At 32.1% G+C, this 23,070-nt stretch overlaps 2 protein-coding genes across 11 annotated transcripts; one reads left to right on the forward strand and one right to left on the reverse strand.

Moving 5' to 3' along the window:
• Positions 1–418: 418 nt before the first annotated feature.
• On the forward strand, positions 419–18,695 carry Mbs (Myosin binding subunit). 8 transcript variants are annotated; one of them, XM_083084004.1, is made up of 22 exons: positions 420–1,493; positions 4,947–5,077; positions 5,212–5,330; positions 6,019–6,178; positions 6,425–6,569; positions 6,763–6,896; positions 6,974–7,119; positions 7,372–7,503; positions 7,719–7,801; positions 7,886–8,006; positions 8,093–8,201; positions 8,576–8,710; positions 9,465–9,635; positions 10,150–10,281; positions 11,048–11,231; positions 11,861–12,016; positions 12,218–12,401; positions 12,533–12,642; positions 12,899–12,970; positions 15,566–15,892; positions 16,537–16,629; positions 18,508–18,695. In XM_083084004.1, exons 1-21 carry the CDS (start codon positions 1,245–1,247, stop codon positions 16,627–16,629), a joined length of 3,093 nt encoding a protein of 1,030 aa, XP_082940130.1. In that variant the 5' UTR covers positions 420–1,244; the 3' UTR covers positions 18,508–18,695. The 8 variants fall into 8 exon arrangements, with proteins under 8 accessions (XP_082940135.1, XP_082940130.1, XP_082940131.1 ...); XM_083084009.1 differs by lacking the exon at positions 11,861–12,016 and having other exon boundaries at positions 419–1,493; XM_083084005.1 differs by lacking the exon at positions 16,537–16,629.
• A 1,399-nt stretch (positions 18,696–20,094) lies between these two features.
• Gatb (glutamyl-tRNA(Gln) amidotransferase subunit B, mitochondrial) lies at positions 20,095–22,893 on the reverse strand. 3 transcript variants are annotated; one of them, XM_083084012.1, is made up of 10 exons: positions 22,653–22,893; positions 22,181–22,328; positions 21,985–22,098; positions 21,738–21,910; positions 21,501–21,649; positions 21,187–21,422; positions 20,916–21,104; positions 20,709–20,845; positions 20,517–20,640; positions 20,095–20,426 (listed from the first exon to the last, which is right to left on the reverse strand). In XM_083084012.1, exons 1-10 carry the CDS (start codon positions 22,760–22,762, stop codon positions 20,208–20,210), a joined length of 1,599 nt encoding a protein of 532 aa, XP_082940138.1. In that variant the 5' UTR covers positions 22,763–22,893; the 3' UTR covers positions 20,095–20,207. The 3 variants fall into 3 exon arrangements, with proteins under 3 accessions (XP_082940138.1, XP_082940140.1, XP_082940141.1); XM_083084014.1 differs by having other exon boundaries at positions 22,613–22,781; XM_083084015.1 differs by lacking the exon at positions 22,653–22,893 and having other exon boundaries at positions 20,097–20,426; positions 21,985–22,115; positions 22,181–22,321.
• Positions 22,894–23,070: the final 177 nt, after the last annotated feature.

Genomic DNA, 23,070 nt, shown 5'->3' on the forward strand with positions numbered 1-23,070 from the left:
CCGCAATGTTGCTGCAATATTTTGTGTTGGGTGGATATATATATATATATATATACTACCTTACCATGGCAGCATGAGTGAGAATCTCCCCGCTCCTTGCCACTAAAAAGGAAGAAGAAGATATTGGCTGCGTTCAGCAGAAAAAGCTGCTTTGCAACTGTTGTAAAATTCGTGAGCCTGATTGGTGTATGCTCTTAATTTTGACTGAATCTAAGAGCATACACCAATCAGATTCACGAATTTTACAACAGTTGCAAAGCAGCTTTTCCTGCTGAACGCAGCCAATGATTGTCCACCAATCGCGAAGCCGCGTCGCGAAGAAGACCCAACGAAGAACACGTCACCGTCTTTCGGGGAGGTGCCGCGAGGCGTCGCGCGAGTCGGCAACGACGCCGAGTCTCGAGTTTCGAGTCTCACGGAGTGGAGCTCCGGTGTGGAGCGCGAGAGAGGAGCGGCCAGGAATAGCGGGGAGAGTCGCGAGTCTAGCCGTTCCGTTAAATGAGCGCCTGGCAGAGGAGTCAGAGGAGGAGGTGTTCGACCGAAGGCGATCCGATCGCGCGTACGACACGACCGCTCCCTCCGGCTCCGTAACCCCGCAAAAGCGAGACTCGACAGCGAGGATTCGGACGCGGGAGTACGGCCGCGCTGTTCCCTCGTATATATGGAGCAGGCTCCGGGGAAACGCCTGTTTCACGTGCCGAATCGCGCGCAGTGAACGCGAGTGTGTGTGCGTGTTACACGGTGGAGTCACCGCCGCCGCCGTCATCGTCGTCGTCGTCGTCGTCGAAGGGTGGCGAGGTGCGAGGTACGAAGAGGGGAGCGGTGAGGCGCGCGGAAGAGACGGATAGATAAGATTGCCGGAAGCGAAGAAAGACGGAGATAGGGAGGAAAAACGAGCGAGTAAATGAGCGAGTGACCGTGTGCGTGTCGTCCGTTTGCATGTGTGCGCGGTCGCGCGCGTGTGCCAAGCAAGAAGAAGAAGAAGAGGAGGCGGAGGAGGAGGAGGAGGAGCAGGAGGAGCAGCAGCAGCAGCAGGGGGAGGGGGGAAGGAGAGAAGCCTGTGGCGCGCGCGACGAGAGAAGAAGCGATTATAGAGCCGTCCAGCGCCGCCGCCGCCGCCGCCGCTGCTGCTCTGCCTTTGAGAGGAGGAGGAGGAGCGCGGTCGAGCGCTCCGACGAGCGCGTCGTGCTTTCTTCCCTCCGCCGTCCGCCGACGTCGCCGTCGCCGTCGTCGCCGTTGGGGCAATGTCTCTCGAGACACGTTCCAGCTCGGCCCTGTTCAAGCGCGCCGAGCAGCTCAAGCGCTGGGAACAGTCCGAGACGAACCGCGAGCCCGCGCAGCCGCGCCAGGTCGCGCGCAAGATCAAGTTCTCCGCCGACTGCGTGTTCCTGGCGGCGTGCGCGGCCAGCGACAAGGAGGAGGTCGTGCGCCTGCTGCAGAAGGGGGCGGACATCAACACCGGGAACGTCGACGGCCTCACCGCGCTGCACCAGGTGAGAGGGGGGGGTGGGGGATGGTCCCCGGCGTCCCCGGTCGCTCTTGACAGTTTACGCCCGGTCGCGTCCCGCTCCCTTCGGACGCGTCCTCTTTCCTTATCGTCGTCCTTTTCTTTCTCTCTCGCGAGAATGGGACTCCAAGATGGCTACAACGAGCTCCAGCTGTCTAATTGGAGTATTGTTTCGTCGCGTATCGATAAGATTGTTGACGAGAAAGGTTTTTGACGAGAGGAGTAGCTCTCCCGGTCTTCGACTTGATGAGGTGTCTCGTTTAGGATCGAGATGAAACCATCACGCTGATCGCGAACGATGCCTATTGCGACTCTCGACTATTAATTATTGTTTACGTATATTAGCGAAGAGGCTACTTCGAGCAATAATATCGTATGTAACGAAAACGCGTTAACCTTACTGTAAGATATTTTGACACGGTTATTGTGATTCTCTCTCAAAAGTATCCATGCAATCGGAATATCAGAATGAAAATATTTTGCTCCTCTTCCACCGATTTCTCATGCTTAATCTGTATAATTTAATATTTATTAATTGAGTTTGTGTTTAATTTCGAAATGCAATATTATTATGTATGAATTGTCATTCATGTTGTTTACCTCAAAAAAATTCAAATTTTCTTGTAAAGCATGGTTTATTTATACATTTAAGCTACTTTTATATATATATTAATTTATATATTAAAATTTTGTGACACTAAATCCTGAAAACTTAAAAATTCATGTCATTTTATTTTAAATATAAAAAACTGTTTACTGTGAAATCATGAGAGTAAATAATGAAATTTTAAGCGTAACTATATTTAAAAAAAAATTAATTAAGTTTTATATGAAGAAATATCTTTTCATTTTCTAAAAGTCTACTTAATTAAGAGATATATCATGTCAATTCTTTAGAAAATATTTATGTCTTTGCATTTTCAAATTATCCAACAAGATAACTTGTAAATTCTTGAGTAAATTTTCAAATTAAAAAATTAATTTTATGGTTCATAATTATTTAGTATTATTGTGTGATTTTTATTACAATTTTATTATAGTTTACTATTTATATGCTTGTTTATTGAGATATTTACTTCGTAAATCATAATTTGTTTTTTTCACAATGAAGTGTTCCAATGATTGAAAATTTTTATCATGTATGTATATGTGTTATGCATTCATGTTAATGTATTCTTCACTTACATGTTGGAGTATAAAATAATTGCCAAGCCCAACATATTTGATATTACTCTGAATGCCGGTTGTACAAATTGTGTATATAACACTTGGTTAAGTTATTAATAATTTATAAATACCTTTACATTTATTTAATAATTTAAAAGTTTTTAATTATCTCGGAATGTTTTTAATTAAGCCAATTATCAAATTATTTTCCAGTTTGGCTTCAAATCATAAAGAAAATAAACCCTAATTGTTTTATTATTGAGTAACTATATACAACTATGGATATATTTAATTAAAATTTATTAGAAAATTTTAACAAACTAAAGATCTAAATTGATAAATGAAGTCTCTGTCTATTAATTTTATACTTAACTATACTCCTGGATAAAAGTAACTCATAATTTTTTTTTCTCTTTTTCTTTAAAAGCTGATATTTAAATTTTAAAGAAAATGTGAAAAAAAAAAATTATGCGTTAATTTTGTCCAGGAGTATATTTTATAAAAAAATTAATTTTATATATTGATTTTTAAAGAATTTATAATTTTAATGGACTTCTCTGATTGACAACGCACTGTATAGAGCTATTTCCTTGTCACACTGGCAACGATTTTTTTCGCGAGTAGTAAGCTTTTATGAGCAGCCTATTTCTGGGTGTTTCTAAAAGCTGGCGCAACTGGGCAATCCGGGACAGCTTGTACATACATGCCGTAACGGTTATTACAGTATCTAGGTAATTAATGAGGATATACATTAAATGAGAAGGCCGAAGAATTTCTAATGCAGAAAGAATAATCATATCATAAGTCGAGAAGTAATTGTATCAATAAGAAATTTTTTTGGGGAGATTTTAAAATAATAATATAGTTTTTTTAAATTATTTATAAAATTACAAAGTATATTTGTACAATTAAATCTGTTTAATTTTCATTAAATCCGTCTAATTTCCATTAAATCTGTTTTACATATATATTTTTTTAAGCATACATATTTTTAGTATCTTATTTTCCAACTCAATTAATTAACAATTGTAACGATTTCAGAAAAACAACTAAAAAATATTTAATATAATGACATAAATGTGTATGACGAGGAATATATACATATTACAGTATATTGAATAATCTTTATTTTTTCAAGTTTTTCTTTTCAAGGTTTATTCTGAAATTATTATAATTGTAAATGAATGAAATTGGTAAATGGTATTAAAAATATATTATTCAATATATACATACATACATAAATACATACATATATATATGTGTGTGTGTGTGTGTGTGCGTGTGCGTGTGCGTGTGCGTGTGCGTGCGTGCGTGCGTGCGTGCGTGTGTGTGTGTGTGTGCGTGTGTGTGTGTGTGTGTGTGTGTGTGTGTGTGTGTGTGTGTGTGTGTGTGTGTGTGTGTGTGTGTGTGTGTATGTGATAGTAATAGCAATCAGGAGTTACTCGAGTCTTATTCAATGGAACGATATTTTCCATAAGGTGAAATATTTATGGTCGTTATTTAAGTAAGGAGGAAGTTAAAGCATTTCATGGATTTGCGAAAATAGAATGTGAAAATACATCAGGCATCAAATGCTATTTATAGCTCTCTGTTAGAAGTCGCAGGCTGCAGCATCTGTGTTCAGTTTAAATCCTCTGTGTCTAGCAATGTGTTGTAATATGTACCTACTTTTTTTTTGCCTCGGAAATATATCGAAAACTACAGGAATTTGCGTACATTGATGCGAATAATTCAACGAAAATATATTTGCTATGCACATTTAATCTGTGACAAAAAGATCACTTAATTAAAACGATGACAAAAAGATTGCAATTAAATGTATTTTTGTAATAAATATATTTCTTTATATTATTATCTCTATCTAAGTTATTCCATGATTTTCTATATATTCAGAGAACTATATTGAAAAGCTTAATCTTTTATCTTTTTATGAGAATTTTATGTGGTTTAAATTTATCACATATCTTGTGGCAAAACATTCCATCATATATTACCATGGAATTATGTAATGTTTGCCATTAAGAAGGTAATAATGTATGGAAAATCTAACAGCGTATTTGTAACATAACGTCGATTCCAAACCTTGGATCGCGACCAGACCGAGCAAAATCAGCAGTCCCGATGCCGGGATCTCGAAATACATCTTGCCAATCGCGCACGCCTTTCATCCTTCTCGTCTGACTCGTGTACCTATCCATATTGATATACAATCAGCACATAATATCGTATTCTTATTATATTTGCATTATATTCTAATTGTTATGTGTAATAGGCCTGCATCGATGATGACTTGGATATGGTGGAATTTTTGGTGGAGCAAGGAGCGGATATCAATCGTGGAGATAACGAAGGATGGACACCCTTACACGCTACGGCATCTTGTGGATTCATATCTATTGCCAAGTGAGTTGAAATTTTTACACAATTATAAAGAAGGAGATATATTTTCTATATATTATAAAAATATTCAAGATTCCGATCATGTTTATCGTATTTATTGTAATAAATGAAGAATTATGTATGTTGTTTTTTTACAGATACTTAATAGAACAAGGATGTAATCTGGCAGCAGTTAACAACGATGGTGAACTGGCGTTGGATATTGCAGAAAGCGACGAGATGGAAGACATGCTCCAACAGCATATAAATAAAGCAGGTTTGTATTTATATATGTATATTTGCAGGATGTCTATGAAGCCTACTGCGTAAAACTTTTAATTATAGATCTCCGAGGAAAATCGTAGCTGGAAATCGTAGTATATATATCGTAGTCCCGAAATATCCGTATTGCGATAATTTAAGCGAGTAATCTAATTATATAAGTGCCAAAAAATTAACTAATCGCTTTCTATCTCTATCGCTTTCCTCTTTCTATCTATTTGTAACACTTTAGACAAAAACTCTGTAACTCTGTAATGTGCATGTGTGTTGATGAACATCTGAAGTACTAAACACATATCTAAAATTCATTGTCAGTATTCGGCTAAAATTTTGCGCGTTCAGACATAACAAATCGCATATTGGCAAAGCTTCCTTCTTTCATTGACCTCTTTTCATAATGTTGATGTAATTTTATATACAGTACTGAAATAGTTTCTAGGCAATGCCTATTTATATATGATTTATTCATAATTTGCATATGCAAATACTAATTATTCAAATAGAAATATTTGATAAGAGATATCTTCCAAAGTGTTGATATCAAAAGCGTTTTTTTCTCATAATATCATACAGCTGAATTTGTTGACAAAAATTCACCATAAATATACTTTTAAAACATTAGATTAGAAGATTAAAAGTAATTGTTGAATATGAATTGTTAATTAATAAACTTAATTTTATAGGCATCGATTGTGATCAAGCTAGGAGTGAAGAAGAACAATCAATGCTGAACGACGCGAAAGCTTGGCGGTCAGGTGGACCAGGCAAGGATTCTGTACATCCTAGATCAGGAGCTACTGCACTTCACGTTGCTGCTGCCAAAGGCTACATCAAAGTCATGCAGTAAGAGATGTTATACCTTTATATCATTATATAATTAAAAAATTATATGATGTAATATATTAACTAAAGAAAGGTAAAGAAAGTGTACTTCTCATATTAAAAATATAATGTATGTAATGTAATAAAACATTATTTTAAAGTTATTTTAAAAAATTTTAGTTTTTTTTATATAATAACAGATTTGTATATGAAATTCTATGTGAAATCGAGTTTTTTTTATTGAACTTTTTTAATACTTCTGTGCAGCATATTACTACAAGCTCGATGCAATGTTGATGCACAGGACTTTGATGGATGGACGCCTTTACACGGTGCGGCACATTGGGGTCAATTGGAAACTTGCAAACTTCTTGTTGAGAATGGCTGTGATATGGATATAAAAAATTACGCCGTAAGAGAATAAACATTTATAATACGTATATAGTATAGATTAGTTTAAGTGAAAATATTTATATTGACTCTAGATTGATCCTAGTTAGTCCTAGACTAATTCAACTAAAAGATTAATTTAGGCTGTTTATGATACATGCACAAATGTTTTTTTGAAATACAATGTATTTTTCTTATTAGTATCTTGCTTTTAGGGCCAAACTGCTTTTGATGTTGCTGATGCAGACATCCTCAAAGCTCTTGAAAATCTAAAAGAGCAACAAGCACTCATAATAAAAGAAAATCCACAAACAAATAATAAGAAGCAATCATCTATACCAAAGAAACGGTACGTGACAAGATAATTGTAATAATGTAATATAAGATATCAATCTTTTATTTTAATGTATTAATTTATTATTATAGCGTTTCAACGAGTGCTGATAATGCAGTAATGGCACAAGAATCTGCAGAGATCTTTGAAGAAGAAACACCAAATAAAGTTAAGAAGGTTGAATTGGAGATTCAATCTGACAAAGAAGATTCCAGCACTAGTACAAACAGCGATGTTGGTAAGTTCTTGTTTGTATTATATTGCGACATACGATCTAATCCGCACGTTTTTTTTTTAAGAAATGATTACATTAATAACTATCTACTTTGCAACTTCTATGTTTTTCTGAGAAAAGGGAAAAGAGAATAATGTTTGCAAACTATTTTCACACAAATCTCTATATATCTGCTATTGTCCAATTTTGCGAATCTAATCTTTATATACTGTTAACTGTAATCTGTATTTCTTATAACATTTGCTGCATGGACAGAAGCAACACGTGAAACACACATGGAAGAGAGTGATGGTGAAGGTGAATCTGAGACTAGCTCAGAATCACACTCTTCCACTTTCTCCAATCAATCTGATAAGTCTAACCATGTGACATGTCTTACAGATGATGGTAAGTTTGATCTGTAAGACCGTTTTCTTTTTTCTTTATATAAAATACAAATTATATTGCTTACTATTATATATTGCATGTATATTCAGATTTTTATATCAGAATATTTTAAACAAAATATTGGATTTTAGTTATTGTTTCACAGAGAGTCAGAGACTTCAAATATTTCTTTTCAAAATTAGTAGTGTAATAATTTTTAATCAATTGTTTTGCAGAAAAGAAAAATAGAGTAAACAAAGATGAAAATGCACTCCATAGTCCAATATCTCCGGTCGAAACTAATAAAGTTCCTAATCAGGTAAAATGTTAATTGTTTTATTTAGTAAATCGTTAATTTTGTGTTCTTTTAAATAATTTTTTTACTTGTGTTATCTCTTGCAAGGCTCCAATATTGCCACCAAAACAACAGACTGAGGATAATGAAGAAGGTGTTGTACCATCTTGGAGACGTTCAGGTTCCTTTCGAAATAAAATGCAAAGTACTGAAACTACTAATTCTACAAGTAAGTTCATTGAATATATTTTAATTACATTTCTTTTAACTTTTAAGTTGTTTCTCTAATAATCTCATGTGTGTGTCACTTTTTAGAACTCGAAGATAAGGATAACAACATTAAGATAACACCAGTACCAAATAAAATTAGCGGAGAGCCCGATGTGGTGTTAAGAAGAACACATAGTTTTGAAACAGACGAAAAGTGAGTGTGTAATTATGTCCTTTGTTTAGCGCGTCATTATTATTATTATTATTACTATTACTATTATTATTATTATCATTCTCATTATCATTATCATTATTTGAAATTACACAAGTCTACAGCTTTATATTTGTAGAAATATTGAGTGTTTTCTTTTCTTTTTTTTTCTTTTTTTTTCTTTTTTTTATTAATAAAATCAACATATATAATGCTATTAACAGCTGTGCTACGTTCCAACTAAGATATTGTATTATACGCATATTCCATGTGTCTGCATCTTAATTGCAAACTTAGTGTCTCTTTGTAACGTATGTCCCTATACCCATGATAATTAACGTAGAAATATGCATGGCACGGTAATGCATGTGATGCAGGTTTTATGAGCAGTATTTGGCATTACGTGCTCGCATCAAGGCGTTCTCGTGTCCTACGCTCCATCGCTGCAATGCAGCTGCTACTACTCACACCAATGCTACGACTCGTTCTGCATCTCTACGCGAAACACACAGGTATATGCCGCTTGCTTCTAATCGATGTGTATACAGCTTTTATTTTTACGATACAAACTGTAATTGTGTTAATTCTATATATCAAATTGTTCAATACAATTATCTTGTATAATATGTAGAACATTGCAATGCATATTATATTATTTGTATTATTCAAATGTATGTGTAAATCTAAAAGATGTGGTTTTAATATTTGTTTTATACATTATGTATGGAATGGGCTTTTAATGTGGCTTGCTACTTATTATCTTAGAGCTTGAAACTTTAAAATGCTTTAATTTAAAACAATAATTTTGATGGAAATTTTAACTCTTAACAATTTTTGAACAATTTTATAAAAACTTATATATATGTATATAAGTTTAATAGGAGTAATTTTCTTTAATATTACACTTATAACCCTGTCATGATTAAAATAAATATGACAAATTCAGAAATTTAAAACTTTACATATTTACGTCTTTTTGAGAAATAAATTTTAAAAAATATATAATTTATATTTATCAAAGAACATTCAAAATTTTTTATAAGAAATTTTTTTGTAAAAATTATTTTATTCTTAGTCACGAAAAGATGAATAAATAAGATATTCTTATTTTTAGTATGTGCTTCTGTGAATTTTACTTTAATATATTTGCTGATAATATACGACAATATGTCTGTCATTAAAATGTATGCTACCATTAATATATTATTATATATTATTATTACATATTATTTCTTTTTAATTATTTATTTTATTCTGACACTCTAGAAAAAAAGACGTGAAATTAAATTTGGAATTGTCAAGACTGCCACAAGGAAGCAATACACTTTCACCAACATCCGCATCTAAAACATTGGCCTCGAGTTTATTGTCATCCATCACAACAACTACCACTGCCACCACAACAACAAGTCCTATTCCAGTCAATCAAATTCGCAGGTAAATAAATTTTTATTAGATATATGTATACATATATATAGAAATATATATTTCTATAAATCTCTAAAACTTTATCTTATATCACTTAATTTATTTTACAAGAAACTGTAAATGGAACTGTAAATGGAATTGCAGTACTTTATGAACTGTGTAAAATATTTTGTGGTAAAATTAGATTTAATTATCTATCTGCAATATTTCCAAGAATGTTTGATTAATATAGTGGATTTTTTTTCAATACTTTCACATTTTACTTCCATTTTTTTATATACAAGATGAAAGATTCCATAATTCTTTAAATTTCAGAATGCTCGATATGTTTTAAAATTATAAGGATTTCAAATATGCATAGTTTTTGCCATATAATTGATATTATATAAAATTTCGTATTTCCCGTGTAAGAGTCCTAAACACTTATTTACAACATCAGAATACATTATTACATGCACATAATTGACATGTATATTTTTACATTTTGTAATGTACATTATATAATATGAATGTGGCTGGATAGTGTTCAACCAATGGAAGCTGCATCTACAGTTGTATCAAATACAAATAATGCAGTAACATCTGCTCCTGGAACTCCCACTACACCAGGCGGGAGCAAACTAAGTCCAGGAAACATCTTCAAGAATTTCTTCAAGTGGGTACTCACTCTGCTCGGAAGATCCTCCTGAAATATGACTTTTGCATATATATATCTTCAGATGTTTACGTGTAATTTACGTTAATTTGCTGGCAGTAGCATGGAATTTTGCTTTTGCAGTGTGATTATTCTTTTTATTTGCACATTAATCGTTTTATATTTGAATTTTGTGATGTTGTCTCATTCACAAGCAATCACACATCTGAATTTACCAATTGCCAAAATGTTAGATAATCATAGTCGATAAATGGACACACTTTGCTACATATTAATACATTTTATTTGATTTTTGTATTGTTAAATATATAAATTTGTAAACACTGTGATACTTGCATCAGTTCACTGTGACACAAAAGTTCATTGATATTCTGTGGAAATTATTAATTGAAACAATTTTTTATTATATACGAGCATTAACCATTACATATCTACTTCTTTAATATTTTAATCAATCGAAAAATTAATATATTCTACTGCAGGAAAAATGAATTCTTAATGACATCAAAGATACATCTGGAACACACAAAGAAGATGTATTAATTATATTTTACAGGGATATATACATTTACAGGGATATATTTTTGCTGTTTTCTGTGAAATTTTTAATATTGCTTACAAACTGCATTGAACATAATGCTTACTAAAAGTTTGTTACATTGCACAGATAAAACGACCTGATGATATATTGTATATCTTTTGTTGCAATTTGTAAACTCACAGATATTTTTTCATCTCATGTGTATTATTGCGTATATCTGTACAGATCCTTCGTTCCGCCGGTACGCGATGAGGAAAGTGAAACCCAAAGGAAAGCCCACGCGAAGAGAGTGAGAGAAACTAGAAGATCAACTCAAGGTGTGACGTTAGACGAGATCAAGAGCGCGGAACAATTAGTCAAGAAGAAGCAACAAAACAACGAATCGTCGGCAGTAACACCATCCACGCAGGTAAAGATCGTATCAATATTTTTATCGCATACGGATTGTCTTATCAATTGATTAAAGAATGACTAATCGCACGAAGTGAGCCGTTTGAAAGAATTTTTTTCATTTGCAGTGTATGATAGTGTTAAGAAAAACGCCCTCTTTCATCTTTATATGAGAATGTTGATAAAAAGTGAATATTAAAACGTAATGCGGCATATTAATTACTCAAGAAAAAATGATTTTTTTTTTTAAACCGAAGAAAGGAGATTATTTCTCGTAGTTTTGTATGATGACTATAATTCTGGCTTTTAAATTGTTCTATCACATCACAATTTGAAGACCGGAATTCTATTTAGCATCAAAAACCTACTAAGAAAATGATTTTCCTCTTTCTTATGTTTCAAAGTTATTTTTTGTTCAATTGTATTACTGATTGTGCATAATTAACGATCGACGATCTAATATATTATTCCATGGCTTCCATGAAGTACCTGTGTTGTTTAAAATTAAAAGTACATATTATATTTTATTTTTTATTATATATTATATTCTTATATACAAATATAATGCAATAGGACGATTAGATAAAGTCCAGACGATGCATTACGAAGTCGATACATTTATTCATTTTTTTTTTTTAAATAATACAGCCTACAACTACTGTCAGCAATACAGCTTCGATCACAGCTACAATAACAACTGCAACCTCAACTACTGCTACCGTGACTACTGCGAATAAAATAGAAGAATCTAATTTGCCTGAAAGACGACCATCTTGGAGATTAAGGGTAGACAATGGGAGCAAGGTCTGTGCGGTATTTTCTTACGAAATTATTATTTATTTATATTTATTCGCGCGATTATCCGTTATAGTCGGTGCTACGCCGCAATGCGTTACAAGATGTAAAATGTGATGAAATTCAATCACAACAATAGAAACGAAGCATCATAAATATCATTGTATAAATCAAGATACATAATAACATATATTGTAATTCATTGTATAGTTTCAGTTAGAAGACGCTAATAATAAATCTGCCGATAATACAACGGCCTACATGAGAAGACCGTCTGGTGGAACTGGTATACCTAGACCATCATCAGCGCCAGTAGAAACTATTGCTACCAGTAGTACAGAAACCACAATTACTTTACCCCTTAGGAGATCATTAAAGCAATCTGATGACAAAGGTAAGGATCTATAGAATAATTTAAACAATATAAAACTTGTTTTTTATGCAATATTTAATAAAAATATAGAGTTAGTTTGTGCAGCATTGGCGATTATTTATATAAAAAATCGAAATTGTGTTATGTTATAGAACAAGATAAGGAAAATGATAGTAGAAATGCACAAGCTACACAGGCAGTTATACAAAGGAGACGTAGGCCTAAAAGAAGGTCGACAGGTGTAGTTCACGTGGATATGGATGTTAGTAACAATTTCATGAAGTCATCTAAAAAAGTTATATTAATCTTTCCTTAAAAATGTTCTAATTCACACGAGAAAATAAAAAAGAATTATATATTTTGAAAGAAAAAAAATAACAGATTTAAAATGACAAAAATCAACTGAAAGCTAATCATATGTAATGAAAATTATTCTGTAGAAATTATATATATAAATAAATATGTTTAAAAATATCAGACATTGGAATATATCTAAAACGACATTTTATCTTTTATAGGAAATCGATCCAGAGAAACAAGATGTAATTGCTGGCGGTGACTGTGATGATTCCAAGATCAATCACAATGAAGTAAGTAAATTCATCTTTTTCTACTTCAAAGTCTTGCAATTTCTATTACATAATGTGTCAACTTTATTTTATTAGAGTATTATCGTTAGAAATATATAAAGCACTGCTTAAAATTGAAATAAGTTCGAAATAATAAAGAAAAATTATATTGCGCGAATAATAAAGCTGATCACTGCATGATGGACGAATTTCACCGCTGATCCAAAATATATCGTTTCCCCGTTTTCGGCCATCTTTATTTTTTTTAACTAACTAAATCCTTTTAACGCCAAAGTGTCCGTCCGAATTTCAATTTACGAGTCTGTTGTCACGGATTTACTAGACATGTGCCAAGAAACCAAAATTGGATAACGCGCAGTTATGTGACGCGAGAGAAACATAAGGAAAGAGGGGGAGGGGAGTGTACGAATGATGAGGCATCATCTCATTTTGGCCTCGATAAATTTCTGTAGCTTTCGATTGTTGGACAGGTCGGACGATTGTGTCATAACTATTCTGCCAAAGTTTATGCAAAATGATGCAAATAATAAGAAAAGAACAGATGTTTTCTCTCTTTCTCCAATATTCAATATATCCAATATTAAATATATTTTTGTAAGTTTGAAAGACAGCTCGTTCTCGCACAAAGTTCCAGCGTAACTTTTTCATTCACCGGATATAAATGGCTTTAGTAGGCTACCGGAGCTTGGTGTTATTTTTAGCTTCTTGGAAGAATAACTTGTATTTCGCACATTCTTGATAAAATAGTTCAATAAAAAAATCTTTGTATATTCTTGATTATAATAGTTCAATAATCTTTATTTGTTCTGTCATTTATGTGTTCAATATTCTATATAAAAATATATATATATATATATATATATATATATATATATATATCGTGAGACACACGTATAATATATATATATATATATATATATATATATATATATATATCGTGAGACACACGTATAAAAATATATATATATATATATATATCGTGAGACACACGTCAACACATAATTTTATTCACTTTTCAAATAAATATTTCTCTTCTGTTCTTTTTTTAATTTAAAATTATCGAGTAGATTTTAGCAAGTAATGGTAAAACTTCATCCGGAAAGTTGATCGGCAATTGAAGTAAAAAAAGATGATCGTGAACATGGCCCGACCGTGTCTAAAAGTATTCTATCAATGTGCTCGGAATACAATTTGACGCTTTGACATTTAGGATCGTATACGTTTACTGCTCATGAACACCGCTAAACGTCAGTCAATCTTTTATTCATAATAAACAAATCATCAACGCGTCTATATAAAACTTATATATCGGGAGCTAATGTTACGAAATCTCTCTATAATACTCATATTCTCATGTTTTCCGATTCTCTTGATCTTATTTCTAGTATAAAATTAGATATATATCATATGTACTTGATGCATTTATGAATTGAAATTTTTATATTTCTATGAATTATGTGTTAAAATGTGTTTAAACTGCGATACAAGCTGCATTTATTCTCCGAAACCTTGATATTTGTGTGTGTGTCTACGCGTGCATTCCAAAAATAGCGCATAGTAGTAATGCTTTAAAGTAAACTGCCTGAGAGAGAGATGTCTTGGGTTCTCCTGCCCAGTCTCCGTCAGTCTATCATCTGTTCTCCGCAGTATTGGATGCACGCGCTTTGCTCTAGAAATTATAAAACTTTTGCTATTGTGGTATCGCGTAGGCTGCGATAACAGTTTTCGCAACCGTTAATGTACGAGTAACGTATAGAAGTTAAGTGACGAATTTCGTAAAAAAAAAATTACCGATGCTGTAACGGCTCGTAATAGCTTTACACGTGACGTAAACCATGTCTTCGTACAGAAAGGGAGCACAGACTAAGCCAACAACAGCTGCGGGCTTGAGAGCTCAAGCGTCAACAAATGGGAAATCAATTTATGGAAACAGGTCACGAATCGGTGGATTGCTTTCGCTAAATCAGAATAATTTAACGTACAACCCGAGTTTATTGAGCACGAAAAATTCCAATTTATACACCGGGTCGAGTTTCTTGAATAAAAGCGCAAAGAATAGCGATCTATTCCGTATAAGTCCGTATGTGAAATCGACGAACAATACGAATTATCAAAATCTCTACACTACGTATGGTGGAACGAATACGGGATACGGTGGTGTGACTTTACCCTCTCACACAGCCGTAAATTCCTTAAATTTGAGTCCTTCTCCCAGTTACAACTATTTAAACGTAACGCCCAATTTAAACATTCGCCCACACGCGCAAAAAACAGAGAGTTTTAGCAGATCTAAAATAAAACCGAGTTTAAATATCAGATCCAGGAGTTCCAGTCTAACTAGTCTAACTAGTTCCGAGGGATACGCTGTAAGCGATTTTTCTTAAAACATAATTTTTAAAAAAAGATTTATATAATCAAACTTTTGAAGAATCTGCTAGAGATATATTTGCTGACCTTTTGAAATATCCTTACAAATATTTGTAATATTCTCGACAGTGCTAATATTACAGAACCTATCAGAATTTTTTTTAAAGGAATTTAGACAATAATGCATTTAACAAAAATTAATGATACTTAATATTATATCTGTTTTAGAGTGGAAACGATCGTTCTTCTGTGAGGACTAATAGATTAGGTTCAATATCTTCATTATCATCAGAAGCATCATCAACGCCGATCAGATTAAAATCCAATAATTCCGAAAATGGCGAATTAGACTATAAGAAATTGTATGAGGAATCTCAGGCCGAGAACGAAAGGTTAAAGGACAAATTGAAGCGTTCCGATGAACAATTGAAGGAAGTTAGAAGTTTATTGGAGAAAGCGCAAAGCAACCAAAACAAAGTAATTCTCTCTGAGGCAGAAAAGAGAGAAAGGCGAGCAATGGAAAGAAAACTTTCGGAAATGGAAGAAGAATTAAAGGTAAGCTCAGATTTCACGTATTAATTCCTTCAATTTTTCAACAATTCTTATTTATGTGATAGCAAATGGAACAAAGACGCTTTCATACGTTGAATTAAATAATTACGAGACTGGACCACAATTTTCTGTGATTTTATCTCTGTGTACGAATATACATCTCAATGTATATCTGTATACTCACAATTTTAGATTTTGTTCTCTAGATTTTTTCCTTTTTTTAGTTAGTTATACACCCGTCATCTCTTTTTGTTGTGTTGCTACGATTAGTAGCGGCAAGAAAACATCGATAATCCTTTTTGTAAAAAAGCGATTCGATTGCTTCGGTGCATCTATTTTGTATGCTTTTCCTTACCTATCATTTTTTTGAAGGCGCTTTACTCTTTATCTTATTCTCTACTCAGATTAGTCTACTTGATTGATTTTTCAATCGGGAAATAATCACTTCTGTTCGCTCGTTTATATCTCTTCCTCTGTGTTTCGCTTCTCAGAATTTCTAGCGTAGTTTAGCGGGGAATTGCACGCGGTTTTACTTATCTGTTTTAACGAAACGCGTCAATTGTATGTTTTGGGACTATTTTGGGACTAAAAAACAAAAAAAAATAAATAATGGCGGGATTTTAGGCTAATTGTTTAACTGTTTACAGCAATTGCAAAAACTCAAAGCTGAAAATGAGAGATTGAAAGCCGAAAATCGGGCACTTACCCGTGTCGTATCCAAACTCACCAATACTAAATAGGTAAAGAACACAATGACAGCATCTGCGTTAACGATAGACATCGTGTCTCACGTATAGCATTATTAATTAATTAATTAATTAATCGAATGATTGATTAAAATTTCGTGTTCCTCGACCGCCAGTATTAAAACAACAAAAAACGATGCTACTCATTTACTTATTATATAATTCAGCTTTATAAAGTGCATTCCAAAGCGATCGTTAATCAATCTTTAATTAAACGACATTAGCAGCTTATACTTTTGTAAAGGAGGGACTTCAGTCCTTTTATAATACATACATTTCATCCCGAATATCATAATGAACATTATACGATCGCACATCCTTTTACTAGTGTGATACTAATAGCACTTCTATCTTTGCAAAATCAACGCGAATTTTAACGCGAGAGAGATTATATGTATAACATTATACACGTATACGATTATTTAAGATTGCTGTAAAATTTCAAACCGTGGCAATTATAATGAATTATTCGCGACTGTTTGTGTGATGCATGTTATAAACGCGACTTAATAATATATTTACTAAAAAAAAATCATTGCATAAGTTTTAACAAGAAACAGAAGAACGCAGTCTGTCATGTATTAAGATGCATAGGAATGAATATAGAATTCCGCAGTTTTATAACTCTTTAGGAGAAATTTTACCTTCATCAATAAAACCACCATTCAACATGCAATATAACATTTGTAAACTGAATGCGTCATCACCAAGCATCGATAATCATCTTTGGCACGTGTTACACATCAAAAACAAAGTCATGACTTTGCAATTGATTATTCCTTTTTTTTTCATTTATTCATCTTAATTGTAATTGTGTGACAGTTCCCGAAATATGTTCGATACGTTAAAATCAACATGTACTACACATTTATTAACTTAGATCTTCACTCCTCTACCTATCTTTCTTTATTTCTCAGAAAGCATGTTAAATGTTAAATTGTTGCATTTTTATCGCACCTTATTGACATAGATCTACTTTGTAAAATGGTCAATCCATATATGAGATTGGCATTAATCTTACTTTAATTTTTATGTACATAATGTTACATATTTATCATTATTACATGGTATGCATTAGAAAGCTTTCATAATCAACAATATTATTTTGTAGTGTTCTAAAAGTGCTCGAAAGGAAAGTATGTGGTAAATGATCATAGTCGATAACACACATTTAATACGCTCTTTTAATATTTTTATAAAATGCTCCTGAAATCAAATTATTGATTAAACCTATGCATATCTTCTAAACACTGTTAAATTTAATTCTATAACTAAGCTTCACTTAGATTGTATACGAGCCTAAGGAGATTATTGTCCTCCAAACACAGATATAAACTTTATTGTGTAAGATCTATACGTAAAGATTTATTATTTTTAAGTTTAAGTGTGTCAGGTTTCTATAATTTTGTAAATAATTATGAAGAGAAAATTTAGTAATTAACAATAGTGAAAAATCTATAAATATATAATTATAAAGAGAATTTTTGTGTATACAAATGCAATATTCAATTATAATCAAAAGAAATAAAGAATCTATGATGTTGCTGTTATATGTAGTACGAACATCATAAATTGATGAAACGCTACTTGCTCGATTCATTCGATTATTTTTTATCGTTTCTTTATCTGAACACATATATTAATTTCTGCTAGTATACAATATACCCGAATATATACTTTAATGACTTTTGATTGCAGTAATACTTGTGAGTGCCTCTCTCTCTTTCCGTTTATCTTCCTGTTGTTTTTTGTGAGCACTTATTACTCCGTCTATAACGGCATCATTTCTCTTTGTACTCCTCTGTATAATGTAACTCCTCTGTTAAGTTTTCGTTTAGCACATAAGAATTAGTGTGACATTTTTCTTTCTAGGTGATGGACCAACTAAAATGCGAAAATCAGAGGCTAAAAGATGAAAATGGTGCCTTGATCAGAGTAATCAGCAAATTGTCCAAATAAATCTTGTAGTCTCGACTACACACCGCAATGAAATTTTAAATTGTTAATTCTATGTTATGATTTGTATATCGAAATGAATTGCTTTAATTATCGCAGCATTATTATCTAGTATTCTTACAAACGCACATCACGCTATCGATGAATTTATCCTTGTGCTAGTAATTTAACTTATTCCGATGATGAGAACAAATTATTAATCGCATGGCTGTGCCAAAGGCGAAAAAAGATGTTACTCCTATTCTTAGACTGTGAATATTTGATTTTGTAAAAGACTTAGAGAAATTTTACTTTGCGGAATTATTTTTTATTGTCTTATATATAGAAAGATAAATTTTTCATAATCCACTAAAATTAATTCGATGCTTTGTAGTAAAAAAAAAAAAAAAATCCAGATTTACTTTATATTTGACTTCCTAGAAAGAAGAAAAAGTGTTGATTTTTTACAGCTTTCTTTTTTAACAAATCACGTTATCAATGTTGAGTTTCTTTATTAAGGATATTTTTATGTAAATATGTAATAGACAATGGTGATGACAATGCGGCATTTTAATGATTGAAAGAAAAAATTTTTACTTACGGAGTAAGTCTCTGAAATACTCTGACTGCAGACAAATAAACACAGTAAAACGAGTCCATTTATATTACCGAAAAGCAATAAACGATATTTCTATTTCGCTTGGTTAAATTATACAGCTAGTAAAGAAGAATGGAGTCACAAAGAACATGATCTTGCTACTCAAGTGGCCTTTCTCTGAAGACTGCAATTTATAAATCCTTCCATCATTGCCATTTTTGCAGTATAAGCAGAAATTTGATGCATGTACGGGAGAATAAATGTTTTTAATTTTACTCTGTAATATTAATACATTTTCTTATAATATCACAGATATACATGTAAAATATACTTAAGACACATTGGGATTTTTTTTAATCTCCTTAAAGTGCTAAAATTACTATATGTTAGAGCTGTGGCTGTAAAAAAAAACTTGAGTTCGAACTGTTGATGTGGTAGAATCTGTGTTATTATTTTTAACTATTTGTCTAATGTATGAAATGCTGTTACCTATTATTTTCTTATAGCATTAATAAAAAATGATTGTTCAATATACACTCTGGATAAAAACGAATTTATAAATATTGGATTATGGAATGTGTAAACTGACAGTTGGCATGTTTTTTAATGATATTATTGTAAACAATTGTAAAAAAAGGATGATTCAATGTAGTTATTTCGTAATGAAGTTTATTAGAAAATAATATTTGTGTAAATATTTAATACATAACTTACACAACATATGAATCTTAGTTTTATTTTATTAGCTTTTAAGTCACATCATAATAAAATAAAATTTCTATACATGTTTTATACATATTGTAACATGTCTTTTGAATATTTATATATAAGAATCACATATGATTAAGCAACTACATCATATATATTTATTAAAAGGTAAGTAACTTTTAATAAAGTAATAAAACATTTACATATTTTATTTTTATTTTATGATTTTATTTATTCTCAAATATATGCTATATATATTTTATATTTACAATATATTTCTCTATAGAAACTAATTCTATAAATCTGCTCAATCTTATATAATCTGCATGTACTATGATTTTAATAATCTTTCCATAATGTTTGCAACAAGAGCCATATCTGCACATTGGTTAGTGATTTTCACCATTTGTCCCATTAGTGCAATAAATAATTTTTTCTTGCCTTTTTTATATCCTGATACAATTTTCGGATTTTTCTCAATAATTTCTAAACACATTTTTTCTAGTTCTTCTTCATCTGATATCAAGAACCAATTATGTTCTTCAACAATCTGCATATAAGAAATAAAAACAATCACATAAATTTAACAAGAAATTTTCGCATTATATATTTTTTATATGAAAGAAATATGAAATTATACCTCTTTTGGGGATTTCTTTGTATCAGATATTATTTCGCACAAAATCTTCTTCGCTATTATTAAATTAACTGTTTTGTTTTGTAATAAATCAGTCAATTGACCAATAAAATCTGCATATGGTATGCTAAAAATTTGTTAGATGAGCATTTTATACAATTAGAAATATAATTAAAATAAAATGAAGAGCCTTACCAAAATTCAATTGTAAGTTTGTTTCTATCAAGAAAATTCAACAGATCCATGACAAGAAACTTTGCAACCAATTTTGGATCACGATTGCCATCTTTTCTTATTATTTTATCAAATAATTGTAGCAATATTAAGTCACTCTAAAAAAATACGAAATATTAAAAACATCTTTTGTACATATTTATTTGATTGTAGTGCACTGAAACCTACCATTAGAGCTACAATTATTTCAGGAGATATCTGAAGAACGTTCCTTAATCTCTCACGTATCTGTTCCGGCAATTCAGGCAATTGTTTTTTTAATATTACAGCATCGACTAAATTGTTTTCATTTGATAAATCTTCTCTGACATGTATACGTAAAGGTGGCAAGTTTGTTTCAGGCATAAATCGATAATCCTGTAAATGTTTTTCATAATAACTTCAAAGATAGAACAATTTGTTGAGAACAATAGCATAAAAAAAGAAAATGATACATTACTTCTTTCTCTTCCTTTTCACGCATGGGAATAGTTGTCTTGTTTATCACGTTCCATGCGCGTGTCTCATTAAATATTTCATTACCAGCTTCAAGGATAGAAATTTGTCTATTTATTTCATACTTAACAGCGGCAGCAACAGCACGCACACTTCCGATATTTTTTATTTCCGTTCGAACACCCAAATCGTCGTCTCGATTACTTACAGAAACGTTAGCATCGATACGAAGTGCTCCTTCTATAATTTATAAGAGTAATAAAATGTGATATATACCTACAAATATCAACTCAAAAGCCAAATAATTTTAAAAATGACCTTCCATTTTGCCACTACAGACACCCAATAACTGTAATATAAGCGTAAGCTCCTTAACAAGTGCAGCTGCTTCTTCGCCATCAATCAAATCTGGCTCAAACACAAATTCCATCAAAGGCATTCCAGCACGATTAAGATCAATTAAGCTTCTACAAAAATATTAAGTCATTTAGAATACTACAATTTTTATCATTTTCTAAAATAAAAAAAAATATATATAATTAATTTAATTAATACCTTGCTATATTTTCATCGTGCAAGCTCTTGCCACTGTCTTGTTCCAATTGAATTTGCTTGATTTTAGAAGATTTCAAATACGGTGACTTGTGTATTCCTGGAGTGAACACATGAAATTTAATTTCACCATCGACAGCAATAGGTTGTCGTTGTTGAGTGATTTGAAATCCTGCCTAAATAATTAAAATGATATTAAACATGTCGATATAAAATATAAAAAAAAAGTACTGAATCTTGTGATATTCACAGGTAAATCTGCATAGAAGTAGTGTTTTCTCTCAAACAGAGAAGTCTCGTTCAATCGGCATGATAACGCTAAGCCTGTCAGCACTGCCATTTCCACGCATTTCCTGTTCAATACCTGCAACACATTTGTATCTGCAACAATAATTAATACATATCACAGCAATTTAGATAATTTTTATTAATTATCGGTAACTTACAGGTAGCGTTCCTGGTGTGGCGCAATCGAAAAATGAGACACACGAATTGATGGCACTGACAAAATTCGTGGATGCGCTAGAAAATAACTTTGACTCTGTTGCAATCTGAGCATGAATTTCCAAGCCCACGATGGATCTCCATTTCTTCCTGAAATTGTCAGAGAGAAGAAATAGGATTAATGAATCAATTAGAATATTTTATGCATGTATCAGAGCATAATATATTTCTGAAACTAAATGTGATATATATATATATATATATATATATTTTTTTTTTTTTTTTTTTGAATATTTAATGTGCCTTCAACCAGTTTAGTCCAATTATGGTTATTTAGGCACTCTCTCTCTCTCTCTCTCTCTCTATATATATATATATATATATATATATTTATTTATTTATTTATTGGGAGCAGCAACATAAGTATTATTTACATCTTCACATGTAAATATCTTTCATAACCTAATTACTCACCGCACTTTTACTTCTGTTTCAGTATTAGATGAAAGAAATCGCTGTGAAGGATTGCCATTTAGCCTTTTAATCCATTTATACATAGAATGTATTTGTCTCCTTGGCAACATATTTTATTTTAATTGTTCGATATAAAATTGAGAAAAAGTAAAGGAACGCTTGAATGACAGCCAGTGGATTCTCAAGCATGCGCATTGATCTCTGAATATTCAAATGTCAATGGGCATGCGTCACGTGCACAAGGGAATGTCATGTATGTATACATACACAGGGTGTCCCAGACCACCCGTACATCCCTTTTAAAATGAAAATAAGTGGCTTTTATCAAAAATCGCGAACAATTTTTAAATAAATCGGGTACGCTCTATCAAATGGTGATATTTTCAACTTTTGATTCCGACCGGAAATACGCCATCCG

The sequence above is a fragment of the Camponotus vicinus genome, unplaced genomic scaffold (genome assembly GCF_025532165.1).
Source record: "Camponotus vicinus isolate PSW18456_S1 unplaced genomic scaffold, iyCamVici1.0 SCAF_12, whole genome shotgun sequence".
Taxonomy (NCBI): domain Eukaryota; kingdom Metazoa; phylum Arthropoda; class Insecta; order Hymenoptera; family Formicidae; genus Camponotus; species Camponotus vicinus.

What these genes read in the sequence shown, in the direction of transcription:
- Mbs (XM_083084004.1), top strand. Translation starts at nt 1,245, where the DNA reads ATGTCTCTCGAGACACGTTCCAGCTCGGCCCTGTTCAAGCGCGCCGAG. An exon ending in GCCTCACCGCGCTGCACCAG is followed by an intron (nt 1,494 to 4,946) that starts GTGAGAGGGGGG and finishes TATGTGTAATAG; the next exon opens with GCCTGCATCGATGATGACTT. An exon ending in TGAAACTACTAATTCTACAA is followed by an intron (nt 8,007 to 8,092) that starts GTAAGTTCATTG and finishes GTCACTTTTTAG; the next exon opens with AACTCGAAGATAAGGATAAC.
- Gatb (XM_083084012.1), bottom strand. Translation starts at nt 22,762, where the DNA reads ATGTTGCCAAGGAGACAAATACATTCTATGTATAAATGGATTAAAAGG. An exon ending in ACTTCTATGCAGATTTACCT is followed by an intron (nt 21,911 to 21,984) that starts GTGAATATCACA and finishes TTAATTATTTAG; the next exon opens with GCAGGATTTCAAATCACTCA. An exon ending in GTGAAAAGGAAGAGAAAGAA is followed by an intron (nt 21,105 to 21,186) that starts GTAATGTATCAT and finishes AAACATTTACAG; the next exon opens with GATTATCGATTTATGCCTGA.